The 16,647-nt window shown below is 44.0% G+C and overlaps 2 protein-coding genes across 3 annotated transcripts; one reads left to right on the top strand and one right to left on the bottom strand.

Annotated features, from left to right (window-relative positions):
- Positions 1-1,704: 1,704 nt before the first annotated feature.
- On the top strand, positions 1,705-11,077 carry MTIF2 (mitochondrial translational initiation factor 2). 2 transcript variants are annotated; one of them, XM_057405833.1, is made up of 13 exons: positions 1,705-2,154; positions 2,688-2,793; positions 3,267-3,438; positions 3,884-4,044; positions 4,601-4,777; positions 5,300-5,439; positions 6,430-6,554; positions 7,464-7,668; positions 8,281-8,533; positions 9,236-9,376; positions 10,164-10,328; positions 10,528-10,668; positions 10,827-11,077. In XM_057405833.1, exons 1-13 carry the CDS (start codon positions 1,930-1,932, stop codon positions 10,994-10,996), a joined length of 2,181 nt encoding a protein of 726 aa, XP_057261816.1. In that variant the 5' UTR covers positions 1,705-1,929; the 3' UTR covers positions 10,997-11,077. The 2 variants fall into 2 exon arrangements, with proteins under 2 accessions (XP_057261816.1, XP_057261817.1); XM_057405834.1 differs by having other exon boundaries at positions 2,026-2,154; positions 2,652-2,793.
- Positions 11,078-11,638: 561 nt separating this feature from the next.
- On the bottom strand, positions 11,639-13,819 carry RPS27A (ribosomal protein S27a). The gene is made up of 5 exons (XM_057405850.1): positions 13,718-13,819; positions 13,375-13,429; positions 13,148-13,233; positions 12,495-12,626; positions 11,639-11,817 (listed from the first exon to the last, which is right to left on the bottom strand). Exons 1-5 carry the CDS (start codon positions 13,763-13,765, stop codon positions 11,668-11,670), a joined length of 471 nt encoding a protein of 156 aa, XP_057261833.1. The 5' UTR covers positions 13,766-13,819; the 3' UTR covers positions 11,639-11,667.
- Positions 13,820-16,647: the final 2,828 nt, after the last annotated feature.

The raw sequence follows: 16,647 nt of genomic DNA on the forward strand, positions 1-16,647 counted from the left end.
AGCCACAGCTTCTCTGGGCACCCTGTGCCAGCGCCTCAGCACCCTCACAGGGAAGAGCTTCTGCCTGAGAGCTCATCTCAGTCTCCCCTCTGTCAGGTTCAAGCCATTCCCCTTGGCCTGTCCCTACATCCCTTGTCCCAAGCCCCTCTCCAGCTTTCCTGCAGCCCCTTCAGGCACTGGAGCTGCTCTCAGGTCTCCCCTTCAAGAGCCTTCTCTTCTCCAGGCTGCCCCAGCCCAGCTCTCTCAGCCTGGCTCCAGAGCAGAGCTGCTCCAGCAGCTCTGTGGCCTCCTCTGGGCTTGCTCCATCAGCTCCACGTCCCTCTCCTGTTGTTGGACATTGCAAAGAAAAAATAACATCTCCCCCCAGGCAGAAGAACCCCAAATTTAAGCATGCGTGTGTGTATGTAAATACAGAGCCGCAGGACGCGGAAACACCTCAAACACCATCCAGCCTTCCCAACAACGCCACACTTCCCTCCGTCCTGTCAGGCCTTTTCCCGCCTTCCCTGAGGAGAGGCACCGCGCACCGGCAGTCGCCTCTGCGCATGCGCAAAAACCGTCGCGCCGCCGGGCGCCTGCGCAGTAGAGCGGCTGAGGCCGGCGTCCTGCAGAGGGGTGAGGAGGGGAGGGTGGTTCTGGGGGCTCCCCTGGCGGGATGGGGTGCGGGCTGGCCCCGGGGCCGGAGCCCAGGGGAAGGGGATGAGGGGGGCCGTGACTGCGGGGAAGGCTGCAGCTGCCGGGTCTGCGGTGCCGTCCCCCTGGCAGCGGGGTGAGGGTGTTGTGAGGCGGCTGCTCGCGCCTTGCCCTCAGGGTCTGAGGAGCCGGGTGGCTTCTGTGCAGTGCCAGCCAAACCGATGAGCGGAGCTGCTGTCGGACAGCGCCCGTCCCGGCACTGCTGACCCTGAGAGCCGGGAGTGGTTTCCTTGCTGTTAGCAACCTCCCGTGGGGTTCTGCTCCGTGAGCTTCTCCTGTCTCATCCCGAGCTTGTGTTAGTTTTCTGTGTATGCAGTCTTGTGGTGTTCCTTGGCTTTACCGGTTCTGTCCCTTTAAAGTTCTCATTAGGGAGAAAAAACCCACCCAAGCAGTTCGGTTTGGTCGGTTTTTGTTGGTTAGTTGTCATCTTCTCACTTCTGCAGGTATCTGGATACAGGAGGGTTGATGAAGTGACTGCAGTTGTTTTGGGAGGACCCGATAGCATTTCACTCATTCGGAGCTGCTTGGAAGACCATACAAAGCCACCTCTGAGGGAAGAGATAGAGGGTGCAGAGCATGGCATCGCTGAGCACAGGGACTTAAATAGCTCTGAACAGGAAAAGAAGTTCAAATAGGAGACTGTTGTATAGGGTAGTTCACAAAATGACCCAAGCCAACGTTAAGATGGGTAAAACAAGAGGTGGGATGATCTGACAGAAGCATCTTGGAAAGCTTAGTTGCCGAGGCAGGGCTTAGCCTCAAAGGACATCTTTGTCCATGTGACAGCACTTTTGTTCCTACAGAGCTACAGAGTTGTAGTGGTTGTTGCGCTCTTGTAAGAAGCATACTGCAGATGTGGCTTACAGAGAGGTTTGTTGCACCTGGGTACTACTGGTATAGAACAAGGCATGCAAATGTCTCTTTTTTTCTAGGTAATGTCAACCCAAAATGTAATAGTTTATATTAAAGATCAGTGGAGGAAGGTGTAAGATTTGTAAGCTGTGGCAGTATTAGTAGATCTGTGTGTCCACAGTGGAATAGTGGAGGGAAGTGAAGCACTGAAGGGAACTGAAAAAACTGGAGCAGTTACTGAACAGATCAACTTTTTCAGCATTAAAAGGCCTGTTTTGAAACCCAACACTCGTGCCTTGTGTTCCTGCCTGTATTATCACAGGGAAGAGTATCTTTCAGCTTTGAGTTTGATTTCAATGTGTCCTTTGTATTTGCAGTGAGGAAATGAATCGGGGGTTGATACTGAAGTTTGAGAATCTGTTGCAGTTACGTGGTGCTTGTCGGCAGCTGCGGGCTCTGTCCTACAGAAAAGTTTCCAGGGCACAATGGAAGCCTGTGCAGTCATCTGCACATCCCGTGGGATCTGTCTTTCTGTATCCACACTTCTGGCAAGAAGACAAATCAATCAGTATCGCCTTATCGCAGCGCAGACATCTAGCTACAAAGGAGGTGACTAACAACATCCAGTGATCTCTGCACTTTCTTATGTGGAAAGTGCAAGAGCTCAGTTTGAAGGTTTTAATTACAGAAAGAAGAGCTTTATTAATGAATATAGAGGAGCTTTTATAAATGTATAAGACAGAATGTACTTAATATATGACTACACTGTGACTTCCTCTCAAATGCTAAAGTGCTTATACCAGCAGCATCATGAATCCTGCAGAGGCAGAAGGAAGTTAGTTATTACAAACAGAAATTAAAATTATTTTGTTAATTTTTCCCCTGGTTTTGAAATATTCAGAATGAAAAAGATTAAATGTAGTATCCTGTACTACAGGATATTCATGTAAATATTCACCATGGTGTGTTAAGTCATTCGTTTATCGTAGTTCATTACTATCATAGTAAAAATACATATTTACATCATGTGGCTTGATTTTTTTACATCAGTGATTTACATAATTGTCTTTTTAATATTGTTTTTATTATTTCTTACTTTATGCCAGCTGTGTGTTCCTATATATGTGTCTAATTCCATGTAGGAGACAAAAAAGAAGAAAAAGAAAGTACTGCTAACAAAAGGTGAAGTGGAGATAAAGCAGAAGATGACTGTTGAGGAACTTGCACGAGCTATGGGTAAAGACATAGGTGAGACCCTGCTCTGTTGTTTGAGATCAGATGAAACACAGCAGTTAAAATCTGTCATGCCACTTTCAAGAGTGGCAAAGGGAAGGATGTTTATGATGGCATTAGTCAGTGGTTGCTAATCCCTCCCTTAGCAAGGTAAATTGCACCCATACCAAAGGTTTAGGTGAGTTTTAGTTGTTTCCTTCTTAGGGGTTAATGGAAAAGCAAGCTCTGAAAATCTGAGTGAAAAATAAGATTGCAGCATCTAATAAGACAGTCATTTTCAGTAGATGCTTTTCAGTCAAGTTCTCCTCTGCAAGTCTGTAGCATAACAGGGACTTGCAGATCACGCTAAAGGCAAAATGCTTTGTAAATGAAATTTATTAGCATGATATAAACGACTAATGAAAAAGTCTTAAATTGTATGAAGTGGGATGTTTTTGTGCCACATGTGTTTGTGGATATAATTGTTAAATGTCTTTATCTTTTTATAGATCATATTTATGAAGTGCTGCTGTACACAGACATTGACCTTGATTCACTAGAACCAGATTCCATCTTGTATGAAGACCATATCAAGATGATTGTTAAAAAATCAGGAATGAAGTATAAATCGGCAAAACTGAAAGAGGAAAAAGAAAGAGAAAACACAGATGCTGTCAAGAGGCAAGTTGTGAACTGCTCTTTTTGGTTCTTTTTATCCTACTTGCTCCTGCAGGTGTTTTTTGTACACTGTATTTCCTTTGTTCTGATGATATGTTGGTAATATCTGATACAGTCATGATCTGGTAATATTTAATAGGGAAGTTTTACTGTTTTGATTTCTTTGGCCATAAAGTTGATACTCGGATTCGATTTTGTTTAGGTGAGGTTTTTCTGTGCTGTTTCCCGGGGAAAAGCCAATTCTTTGCCTTACGGAATTGCTGCAGTAAGACTGAATACTAACAGAGCTAACTGGGGGGTATAGCTGGGAGTTGTGATCTCAGTGGGGAGCCTCACCCATTCATCACTGAGTTCTGGTAAATGGCTCTTCCTTAGCCATAGTGGGTGTGCAATATCACTCAATGAACTTCTTTGGTATTTACAAACCACCTCATTGCTGTAATTGTAGGCCTCCTGCAGACCCAGCAGTACTAAGCCCCAGACCCCCTGTTGTTACCATCTTGGGCCACGTAGATCATGGGAAAACAACCTTGCTTGACAGCCTGCGAAAAACTCAGGTGGCAGCAATGGAAGCAGGAGGCATCACCCAGCACATTGGTGCTTTCCTTGGTATGACTCATGTCTACATGCTTGTGTAGAAACCAGCTTACTCTCCATCTCGCATCGCGGGCTGACTTTCTGCCAGTTCAGTGGGGAAAAATCTGGCAACGTAAACAGTGTATATGTAAGCAGTGAAAAAGGAAATCATCAATTGTGAAAACTGTCATAACTGTGTGGATGGAACTTAGAAGTGGATTGTCTGCACAGCTGATATTAGACTTAAGTGTTCAAGGACAGGTTGGACGGGGCTTGGAGCAACCTGCTATAGTGGAAGGTGTCCCTTCTGGTGGGAGGAGGTTGGAACGGAATGAGCTTTATGGTCCCTTCCAACACAAATTTTGATTCTACTATGATTCTACTTTGGATTATTGAAGATTCCAGGACACTTTTTCCTCCCTGAGGATTTAAAAGCAGGTTTCACTCCATGCCAATAGTTATCCATTTGCCTCAAATATGTCATTACTATTAAAAAGAGTTCTTAAAAGAGTGATACTTGATTTACAGTAGGTCAAATAAGGTTCTGAGAAATGCTGATTTTAAATGTACCATATCCATTTGTTCACAGTGCATTTGCCTTCTGGGGAAAAGATAACTTTTCTGGATACTCCTGGACATGCAGCGTTTTCAGCCATGAGAGCAAGAGGTACCCATGTTACTGACATCGTCATACTGGTCATAGCAGCAGAAGATGGAGTAATGCAACAAACTATAGAATCCATTCAGCATGCTAAAAATGCAGGAGGTAAGGTGTTCACCTTGTTAATATTACACTTTGGAGTGGCAAGTCCAGTACTCAAAGTAAATGTACAAGGTGTATGTTACTGTGCAGATCGAACAGTTAATACTTTGCAAATGTTTATTTACTTCTCAAAAGAAGCTCCTTGGACTGGAATCCACACACTTGGGAAATAACTGTTGTAGTCCCCTTCCTTCTCTCTCGGGAAGGTGTTTGAAAATGTACTGAATGTTGCAGTAATACATAAAGATATTAAAATACTAAGGGTTTTGCAGGACTTGCACGTTTGTGAGAACCCCCTTATAGGGTGTGTCTGTGGAGGTTATTGGGGCTGGTTTTCCTCTTCCAGAGTAAGATAACTCCTCCAGCTTACTCGTGGTAGTTCAGATCTCAATGCCTACTCAGGGAATAGGCACAAAGTGAGGTCATGTGCTCTGAGTGGCCATAACCTGCTCTAACCTTTTGTTGCAGTTGTGTTACTAGCAAAAATATATGGTTAGCTTGATAAAGAGTTTGTTCTCCTTTTAGTTCCTCTTATCCTCGCCATTAATAAATGTGACAAACCTGAAGCTGATCCTGAAAGAGTAAAGAAGGAATTGCTGGCCTATGATGTGGTCTGTGAAGAGTTTGGAGGTGATGTTCAAGCTGTAAATATTTCTGCACTCAAGGTAAAGTTTTGGTGGAAAGAATGATGGTGTTCATGGGTGCATGCAGCTGCATTTTTATTTGTCAGCTGGAAAACAAAATGCTAATCGTCCTGGTATTTCACCCCTTACTATGAGCTAAGTGCTGCTGGCTCTCACCAGAATCATTTAAAACATCCTCCTGTCATACATTGAAGCTCAGACCTTCAGTCAGCAATAATATACCAGTTTTCTTCTGGTTATTTTTTCAGGTTAATGCTAATTGCTGTTTCCTCATATATTTGCTCACTGTGTGAAATCAGAATCAAGGTTGTTGATGATGCTATGCAGGAAGAGGAAAATTCAGACAAGGGTGAATGAGTATTTTCCTGACACTTGCCTTATCATAGGAATGTAGTTCTGTAGTGGTCTTACAGGATTTACCATCATCCTGGCAAACAACTGAGAGCTAGAAAGTGAAAACTCAAGTAAAATCAGGACTTTAGTTTTGTGGTGGACAGAGCAGCTTTGTCCAAACTGCTGCAGCATCTTATTGCAGCAGCATCCTTATTGCTGGCTTTCCAAATGTATCCCAAGGAATTTTCTAAGTTTTCAGGCAAGTTCAAGACCTTTTGAAGCCATGTCCTTAGACTTTAAAATAGCCATACATAAAAATGGTTTCTTCATTCACTTCTGTAGCACACATTGTTGCCCTGATTCATGTAGATCTGGATCTGCTGACTGACAGCTGGCTCGTGTTATCTGTTCTCAAAACCAAAATGTAATTAGAACAAATTGGGGGGAAAAGAGAAGAAAACAGACCAACAGTTTTGTCTCTATGGTGTCCTGGAGTCCTGACTGGGTGGTAGCTGTCATCAAGTTTCAGTTTGGGTGGTTTGGCTAGTTGGGGTTTTTGGGGGTTGTTTGGTTGTGTTTTGGCTTTGTTTTTCAATGTGCATTCCTAATACACTTGTAGCAAATTATTGCAAGTTTTATAATTACTATATATATTTGTTTGTATATGGTTTTATACAGGGTGAAAACTTGATGGTTTTAGCAGAAGCAACTGTTGCTTTAGCAGAGATGTTAGAGCTGAAGGCAGATGCCACAGGTCTGGTAGAGGGGACTGTAATAGAGTCTCGCAAAGACAAAGGGAAGGGGTAAGTAACCTGCTGCCTTTTCAGCTTTCATGAAGCAGCTTGTAACAGCGCAGAGATACTGTTCAGCTGGTTTGTCCCTGAGGATTTATGTTTAACATTGAACTTTCTGTTGTTGTTAAACTGTAACAGTTTCTTTGCAGTGTTTGTGACTGAAGCATTGAACTGTTATTGTACAGCATGAGAGGCAGAAAAAGAAGTTATAAAGTGATAGGGCAAAACTCATCATCTCACTGAAGTTAAATCCTGCAAGCACAGGAAATAGAATCATAGAAAAGTTAGGGTTGGAAAGGACCTTAAGATCATCTAGTTCCAACCCCCCTGCCATGGGCAGTGACACCTCACACTGAACCATGCCATCCAAGGCTTCATTCAACCTGGCTTTGAACACTGCCAGGGATGGAGCATTCAGAACCTCCCTGGGCAACCCATTCCAGTGCCTCACCACCCTCACAGGAAAGAATTTCCTCCTTATCTCCAATCTAAACTTCCCCTGTTTAAGTTTGAACCCATTACCCCTTGTCCTGTCACTACAGTCCCTAATGAAGAGTCCCTCCCCAGCATCCCTATAGGCCCCCTTCAGATACTGGAATATAAAATAGCTTAAAATGCTACAACAGATGCAATTTTTTAAAGTTTCATTAAAATTAGGGATGATGAAGTTTAATATTCATAATACATACATAATTTTTGGTGAATTATGTGTAACATGACATTGTGCTCTTTTAAATATTGTTGTTCCTTTGCAGATTCTCTGGTCACAAGGTGTGTTTTGCCCTCTAAAAATGAACTGAATTCTAGAAAGTTAACACTTAATGTGTTAAATGTGTTTTCTTACTAAAGCTAACTGCAAAAAAAACGGAAGAAGAGTCACTTTAATTTTGCCTGTTTCTCTCCTCTGCTCTTCACTAGTCCAGTTACCACAGCCATCATCCAAAGAGGAACTCTGCGAAAAGGCTGTGTTCTGGTTGCTGGGAAGACATGGGCAAAAGTGCGTGTCATGTTTGATGAGAATGGCAAAGCTGTAGATGCAGCGTCTCCAGGCATCCCAGTGGAAATCATGGGCTGGAAGGATGTCCCTTCAGCAGGAGATGAGGTCCTTGAAGTAGAATCTGAGGTACAGAAAGACCTCTTTAATGGAAAACTCACACTGCAGTGAGGTGGAGGGGAAGGAGCTGAGTGAGAAACAGGTGATAGCTTTCATTGTAAATAACCTGGATAATTTGGTGAAAGATGAAGGATGAGCATGGGTATTGAGACCCGAACTAGGTGCTCTGAAAGAGGAATATCCAGGATATGTTCTGTGTTCCCTTCCTAAAGGCACAGAAGACTTTTATATGATCTTACTATCATCCTACCAGAGGAACAATCCACTGCTTAATTATATCTGTTTTAATTTTAGAATGAGAGAACTAGTTTCTGTTAAGAACATGCATAAAGTACAGCTTGAAATAGGTGCGGTGAGAGCTGGCCAAACACCACATGGAATAATGAACAATAATTCTTTTCTGCAGCGCAGATTTATCGTAAGAATAAGCCCTGAGTCATGTTGTAACCCGGGAAAGAAGCTATTGTGCTCATTCTCTGCCATACTTGCAGCAAAATCTGCTGTTAAATGTGAAAGTAAATGAGTGAGCCTGTAGAGAAGATGCAAAATGCTGAAGCTGCATTACTGTAGAGTTTTCTGGTGCAGTGCTGTGAAAGATAATGTTTCTGTCTTCCTGCCCAGCAAAGGGCGCATGAAGTTGTGGCTTGGAGAACCTATGTTGAACAACAGGAGAAGCTGAAAAAGGATGTGGAAGTTATTGAGGCAAAGCAAAAGGAGCACAGGATGGAATATCAGAAGAAGCACCAGCAGCTAGCCCATCTGACCTGGAGGCAGAGGAAGGCAGTGCTGTACAAGGAGAACAAGCACGTCATGTTTTTAAAGCCTAAAGAGAAAACAGAGATGGACAAAAACGTGCTTTCGGTAATTGTTAAAGGTGCTGCTCCATTCTGTTTAAACATTGGTTCTGCGTTTCTCAAATGCTCAGTTTGAAGCGTAGCACTGAACTAGTAAGAACATTCTGTTACCAGCAGTTTGATCAGTGCAAACCTGAACAGGTTACTGAACCTCTCATTCAGAGGGCAGGCATCAAAAAACACCCAGTGGTCAGAAGAATGGTACAGCAGGTACAGAGAAACAGGAAAATTACAAGCCTGAACCCCTTACCCAGAAACTCCTGAGTAAAACCCATATAAGTGTCTCTAGATACAAATATATATTAAAAATATGTATATTAAAAGAATTAAGTACAAGCTATATGAGCAGTAGTACCGCATCAGCAAAATGGAGGACAAGAACAATTATGTATTAGTTAAAGTGGGACAGGGAGAACTTGATTTGACCTCACATTTAGTGATACACAGTGACAGTAGTAGCTGATAAACCACGCAAACCTGACCTGAAAATGACTGCAGATGTAGATCCTCTATCCTACTGTATTTATTGAATTAATTTTTGGAATTAATAAATTTGTTAGATGTGTTTTAACATTCTGCTGAAAATACAGTAAGAATGATAGATGTCAAAAGATTTCCTGTTGCATAGTGTGGAGTTGCCAAGTGCTAGTTTTAGCAGAAGTTCTACTTCAGTGTTTCTCTGATGTGTACAAAGTGAGCAGTGCTTCTGTTTATACACACAGGCGACGTGGATGGATCTGTTGAAGCTATTCTGAACATTCTGGACAGCTACGATGCTGACAGTGAATGTAAATTGGAGATCATTCACTTTGGAATGGGAGATATCAGTGAAACTGATATAAGTCTTGCTGAAGCATTTAATGGTGCGTGTTTAAAAATGGATTTACAATTAGCACCAGCTCTTTATTGAAATGGGTAGGACTCATTCTGGTTTTGTTCTCTCAATAATAATTACCAGCATCAGTAAGGTAAACTTGTATCTTAAAAATGTTTCCTTTAACATCAGACAGTGCAGGGAGGGGAGACTAGAAATACCACAAACCAGAAGGACTTTTGGCAAGTTGACTTGTTAAGGTTAAACTCTGACTCTTCACTCAGGTTTTTATGATGCTCAAACAGGGCAAAGCTGGAAAAGTTGGTTACAAAAGAATTCCCTTTTGCTCAGGGAGGTAATTGGAAAGACTGTGTTGGTAGTTGTTCCCATATATACTCCCTAATGCTTGCCTGCTGTAGGGTCATTGCACCTGTGATAGTCCACAGATAGACAAGAATGATTTAGAAGCTCACTTCCAACTTGATTTGACAACCAAGCTGTTTTTCCAGCCCCAGAATGGGAGGTCCTTATCCTTCACATGAGCTTGGGTGAGTTGTAAGCAGTAGTTTCTGCTTTGATACATCCAGTTCTGTCATAGGCAAATGTTCTCTTAAGGCTTTTTTAGCCATTAGCTTTGATTCAAGGTTAGTAGCAGTCCATGTGCAATAGTGGTAGAAGTAAATGGTCTCTCCTTAAAAGGGAAGTAGTAAAATGCTGGTTTTTGTTTTGCTAACCACTAATTCTACCCTGTCATTGCAAATGCAATGTTACAGAATATTTATTAGTTAAAGCGTGATCCCCTGTAGTCACGGCTTGCTGATTGTTTTATTTACCAGGTGTTATATTTGGATTCAGCGTGAAAGCCAATGAAAGCATTAAACAGCTGGCTACTAAAAAGGGAATAAAAATTAAACTTCACAATATCATCTACAAACTTGTTGATGACTTGAAAGAGGAGTTGAATAGCAGGCTGCCCCCCTCCGTGGTGGAGAACACAATAGGTGAGTTTTCATGGGCTGAGAAATTCTTGCTCCCTAATGTGGCCTAAGGTTTATTCTCCAATGCAGTGTTCCTATTAAATCAAGTATTTCATATTGTCCTACATCTGTTATAAAGCTTGGTCAGTGGAAGAGTGGAGCTTGCTTCTGCTCATTGCCAGTTTGCTGTTCTCATCTCCCTCATACAACTTTTTCCTTTCAGGGGAAGCTTCTGTTCTCAACATCTTCTCTGTAACAGTAGGAAAAAACAAAGTTCCAGTTGCTGGATGCAGGGTACAGAAGGGGCTGCTGGACAAGAAAATGAAGTTCAAGTTAATCCGCAAGAGGGATGTTATTTGGAAAGGTAAGTGGCATTGCCACAAAACAGGAATTGTGTCCAAGCGCTGCTGGAGCCCTGTGAAGTTAGTGCAAAATGTACATGCCATATTCACGACAGAAGGGCAAACCAAAACACCCCCTCTGATATTGGTGACTCTCTTTAATGCGCTTTTGTCTTTGTAGGATCTTTATCATCACTGAAGCATCTTAAAGATGATGTCCAGGTAATAAAAGCAGGCATGGATTGTGGATTGAGTTTGGACAGGAATATAGAATTCATTATTGGAGATGAAATTATTTGTTATGAGGAAAAAGAAGTTCCACAGACAACTTCCTGGGATCCAGGATTTTAAAAGGCATTAACACTAAAGGACATGTATTGTTCCTGGCTGGCCTTCAACTCTTAACATTAAATGGACTTTCAAAGATGCACATGAGCTTCTTCCTCTCTGATGTTTATGTGACAATGTTCTGCTTTTAAATGTCAGCAGCCACCTTACCTCACTGGAACATGAGATAAACTGTAACAATTGATAGCAAGCAGCTAAGGCATTGAAACCATCACCCTCTATTTACGATGTCTATTGGTTCCAAATAGCCAGACCATCTTCTTTCTCCCCCTCCTCAGTGCTGTGATAAAATTCCTCAGTACGTAGTCGGACTCTACTACCCTTCTCTCTAACATTGAGCACTGTAGACATAACTTCAGATCTCTGTTTTTCCAGATTACGTGTACAGTTTACTACTTTCATGTTTAAAGAGACCATTTCCAAAGTTAGCCAGTATCATTTTTTTCCCTCTGCCATTGCTACTAGTTATCTCCTTTCAAGGAGACATAACCAAGGCCACTCCTTAAAGAAGCTGCTGCTTCAATCTAGAAACAAACTATTCCATCCTAGCTGACACTCAGCATCTAAAGTTTCAAAGCCTTTCCTCACTTATCAGAGAGGAAATACAGTACCACAGGAACCAAAAGTAACTACTTAAACCGTACAGAAGTTCAGATTTTTATTGTCTAGTACATTTACTTGTCTTCTGGTTTATTGAAGCAGTACGTCAGACAGCACTTGCCACAGTAATGTCTGTCAAAGTGACTTGCCATGAAGACTCCGGCTCCACACTCCTCAGAGGGGCACTCCCGGCGCAGACGGCTGATCTTGCCGTTCTCATCCACCTGGGAATCATGGAATCAGAATGGTTTGTGTTGGAAGGGACCATAAGATCATCCAGAGTTCCAACCCCCTGCCACAGGCATGGGCGCTTTCCACGAGAGTAGGACGCTCCAAGCCCCATCCAGCCTGGCCTTGAAAGCTGCCAGGGATGGAGCATTCACAAGTTCTTGGGCAATCTGTTCCAGTACCTTACTGCCCTCAAACTGAAGAGCTTCGTCCTTATATCTAACCTAAATCTCCCCGATTTAAGTTTAAACTCATCACTCCTTGTCCTATAACTATAGTCCCCGATTCCCTGATGAAGAGACCCCCATAGGTCCCCTTCAGATACTAGAAGGCTGTGCTGAGGTCTCCACACAGCTTCTCTTCAACAGCCCCAATTTTCTAAGCCTGTCTTCATATGGGAGGGCAAAGAAGCAACATCTCATAAATGCACTCACCACCTTTTAGCACCAATGATAAATTTGAGTTGGGTTTTTTTTTTAGCAAAGTAGTTTTTGTGACAGTACATCAAACTTCTTGAAGCAAAGTTCAGAAGTGCCCAGTTGCAACAGTTAGTTTCTTTTCTATTTAACAGGTGGGATGCGTGCAAATAGAAGGACTTTAAATACACCAGGCTACCCACAGACTAGTTACAGGCTTCGTGTCCTTCCTGGTGAGAAGAGTTAGTTCTACATACCTTGTAGTACTTCAGCACTGCAAGCTTAACCTTCTTTCTCTTATGCTTGTTCTTCTTGGGGGTTGTGTAAGACTTCTTCTTCCTTTTCTTGGCACCACCACGAAGTCTCAGCACAAGGTGAAGAGTTGACTCCTGTTTGGAAAGCACATGAAATAGATTAAAAACGCATTTAAGCAGGCTTTTATCTACAAGAGCTCCAAAAGCATTATTCAATATACAGGCTCCAGAGAACAGTGGCTCCTGCATCCCAAACCCCAGAAGGTTCAATTGCTGTGCCTATATTCTCAATTCTAACTGGAATTGCAGAATCATTTCCTGATATAACTACACCAAACTGACAGCTTTTTGTAGCTCCTCCTTCCCAGTGGTGCTCACTGCCCTGTCGGGTTAATCTGGCAGAAGTGAGCAGGACTTTTCACATCAGCCCCCTAACACAGCTCATCCCCGTGTGCCATATGCCCAGGCTAACAGAAGGGAGACGCTGGAAGCAGAATCTTTACACTTCCCCAGTCAGAAGTGCCACCCAACCCTAAATCAACTGATTTGGTTAAATCTATCTGCAACATTTCTTAGGTTCCGCTTCAAAGGCCAGTCTGCTCCCACAGTGCCAGCTTGTAGGTTCTACAATGCTCTGTGCAGACTCTCCCACTCACTTTTTGGATGTTGTAGTCAGACAGCGTGCGTCCATCTTCAAGCTGCTTTCCAGCAAAGATCAGTCGCTGCTGGTCAGGAGGAATGCCTGATGGGGACATGGATCAAGATTAGGTGAAGAGTACAGTCTAGGACATTCAGAGTAATGTATGAGCTTGCTGCAGATGATTACACATGCATACGATACACATCAACCAAACCGAGAACAGTAAGTGCACCCTGAGCTTACCTTCCTTATCCTGAATCTTAGCTTTGACATTTTCTATTGTATCAGAAGGCTCAACCTATTAAAAGAAAACGAAACAACGGACTCAAAACACATTTTGCCTTGTTGTTAGCCCAGAGATGCAGCAGAGCCACGAGGAGCTCCAAGCACGCCGCCTATGCTGTCACGGCCATTTCGCCTCCCCACCACGGGCAGCGGCAGGGCAGGCGCTGCTCCGGGCACCCCGCACCACAAATGCCCCGGCCGGCCCGTCCCGGGGCAGGGCCCGAGGACGACGGCGGGGCCGGAATGCGGAGGGGCCTCCCTCGGCTAAGGCAAACCCTGCTAAGGAGCCGCCGCGGCTCACCTCGAGGGTGATGGTTTTCCCCGTGAGGGTCTTCACGAAGATCTGCATGGCGAGGCCGGCACCTGCGGCGGGGCAGAAGGGGGAGAGGCGGTGAGGGGCGGCTGACAGGAAAGGGGGGGCCCGCGGCCACGCGTGCGGCGGCGGAGCAAGGCCTCACCCGCGGCTTCCTGCCGGAATGGCGGCTCCAAGAGAGCGCGGCGCCGGCACGCACGGGGTTTCCCCGGCCCGGGCCAAGGGGCAGGACTACATGTCCCAGCATGCCCCGCCGCCGCCAGCCGCGCCATGGGCTGCCGGGAGCCGCAGTCCAGGCCGAGGGGCATCATGGGAGTGGTAGGCGGGGCTGGGCGCGGCGGGGCGGGGGGACCGCAGCTCCCACAGTGCATCGCGGCCGTGAGGGGAGGAGGCGGGCGGCGGTGAGGGGAGGAGAGCGGGTGGTGTTGATGTGCTCGTCAGAGCCGTGCCGGGGGAGGGTGTTGTGTGGGGACTGAGGGTGTGTCTGGTACTTGTGTCTCCATAGGTCTGTGCTGAGGCCTGAAGTGCCAGAAATCGGTGCGCTGGCCTCGGTGCAGGCAGCTTAAAACCGCCTTATGGCCGGCTTGGTAAATGTGGATTCCCCAAGATCAATGTCGAGTTTATCAGGGCTTCTCTCTTTAGAATTAGAAAAGTTGTAGCTAAGTGAGGAGGAGCAATGCGGGCCATGTTAATTTGGAAATAACTTGTTAGGTGGGCTGATGCATATGAATTGAATATGGGAAGGGTTAAGCTGAAGGAATTGCTTGAATAATGAAGTATCATCTGATGCTCTTGTAACCATTTCACCTACTTTAGGGTTTGATCTGAGGCAGTTGTTGGACAAGGGAGGAAAGAGGTTTAGACTTTGTGTGAGAACTTGCTGTTGTATAATGAAGACCATTGGATGGGAGCAGAGCAATGTTCTGCCTTCACTCCTGCCCTTAAGAAGAGTAGGAGATGTCCATAGGAGCATATATACGGACAGGAATTGAGCAAGCAGGTTGTGACGAGCACACACACCTGAGGAGTGTTACATTATAGACAGTAAAACATTTCACAGGGTAATATTTTTCATGTACATGAGAAGTGACTGATAATCAGTGAAAATTGGTTTGCTCCTGCTTTGTCTTCTGAGGAAAAAGTGTATTAGCAGACCAACTGGGACTTGTTGGTCAAGGGTAGGTATGCTTTCAGCTGGTTTGCGCCCCTGTGTGCACTGTGGTCAAATAGAATCCTCTCCAATAAATTCGTATTACCAAAAGTTACAGCAGTGTTCATGCTTGGAAACCACTTTTCATAACTTTGTGGCAGTGATAAACCAAGAATAGATATTCTTACTTTTCAGGATAGATAGGAATAAAGATTATTGAATCTGCTTTTAAATCTTGACTTGGACTGCCATTTTAAGATACTAAAGTGCACAGTACCCTCTCCTTTGGTTTTCTACACCTGTAAGTGCTAAATTCATTCAGTGCCTTGTTACTTGCTTCTGGGACTGTTTCTTATTATTTTAGATCAGTGCCACAGAACTTGATCCAAAGGCTATCTAAGGAGTATTATTTTGTCCCTTCATTTCATTTTAAACCTATTATGCTTATTAGAATGTTCCAGAAAGCTGCTTTACTATTCATTCTCTTTAAGTATTATGTTAAAGAGACATTCACATGTAAGAAAGTATGTTACCATGTACAAAAATATCCTGACTTCAGTCAAACAGGAACGTGAGGCCTTTAGTGCCAGAATAAAGAGTGGCCAAAGGAACATCTTTTGTCTTCAGGAGATACTGAAAGCTCTGGAATCAGAGCCCGTAACTCTGAGATCATAGAATAGCTAGGTATGGAAAGGCCCTTAAGATCGTCTAGTTCCAGCCCCCATGCTGTAATAAAAGAGCAATGGAATTTGAGGACAAATTATCTCTAATAATGTTTAAAGCAAAATACATTGTTGTCCTGGGTTCAGCAGCAGCAGTCATGTTTCTCCTTCTTGGTAGCTGGTGCAGTGCAGTGTTTCGACTTTCGGCCTGGGAACAGAGCTGATAGCAATGTTTTGGTTTGGCCTAAGACTTTGTGAGCCTCATGCTCTGCCAGGGAGGAGGGGAAGCCAGGAGGAAGCAGAGACAGGACACCTGACCCGAACTGACCAAAGAGGTATTCCATACCACAGCACGTCATGCCCAGGAGGTAACTGGGAGTTAGCCGGAAGGGCTGGGACTGCGGGGTTGGAGGAGGTATCGGTTGGTGCTTGGTCGGGCCGGGGGGCCGAGTTATCGGTTGGTTGGTGGTGAGGTGTTGTATTCTCTTCCCTTGTTATTTCCTTTATCATTGTTATTATTGGTAGTAGCAGCAGTGATTTGTGTTATACCTTAGTTACTAAACTGTTTTTATCTCAACCCGTGGGAGTTGCATTCTTTTCGATTTTCCTCTCCGTCCCTCCAGGAGTATGGGGAGGGAAAGAAGGGGGGGAGTGAGTGAATGAGTTACCTGACTGGGTTTAAACCACGACAGTTGTTTTAATTAGGACATTAATAATTTAGTTGTCGCTGATTTCTCTTATTTTTTTCAATGTTTCAATTCTTGTTTTATTTTTATATGCAAACTGCCACTGGTTGTGTAAAACCTTGCTAACACATGGTGTTAGATTTCTGCTCCTCACATCCTGGTGCTGATCATTGTGCATTCAAACTTGAGGTGTAATCAGCAAAGGCTTTGCTTGCGGAAAAGCTGGAGGATCAGTCTCAGAAGTTAAACACACACAGATTCTTTCCACCTATAGAAATATCATAGCCTGAAAATGAGGCTGTTGTATTCCTAAAGTGCACTGTCTGAGGTTGAGACAGTATGTGCTGTTGTCTATTTTTTCTATTCTTTTATTAAATCCCAAATTCAGTGTAAGCATAGCCCAGACAAGCAATGCCAACA

This window comes from Pezoporus wallicus, unplaced genomic scaffold, assembly GCF_028554395.1.
Source record: "Pezoporus wallicus isolate ANWC-B61680 ecotype Strahan unplaced genomic scaffold, APGP_CSIRO_Pwel_v1 contig_6714, whole genome shotgun sequence".
Classification (NCBI taxonomy): Eukaryota; Metazoa; Chordata; class Aves; order Psittaciformes; family Psittacidae; genus Pezoporus; species Pezoporus wallicus.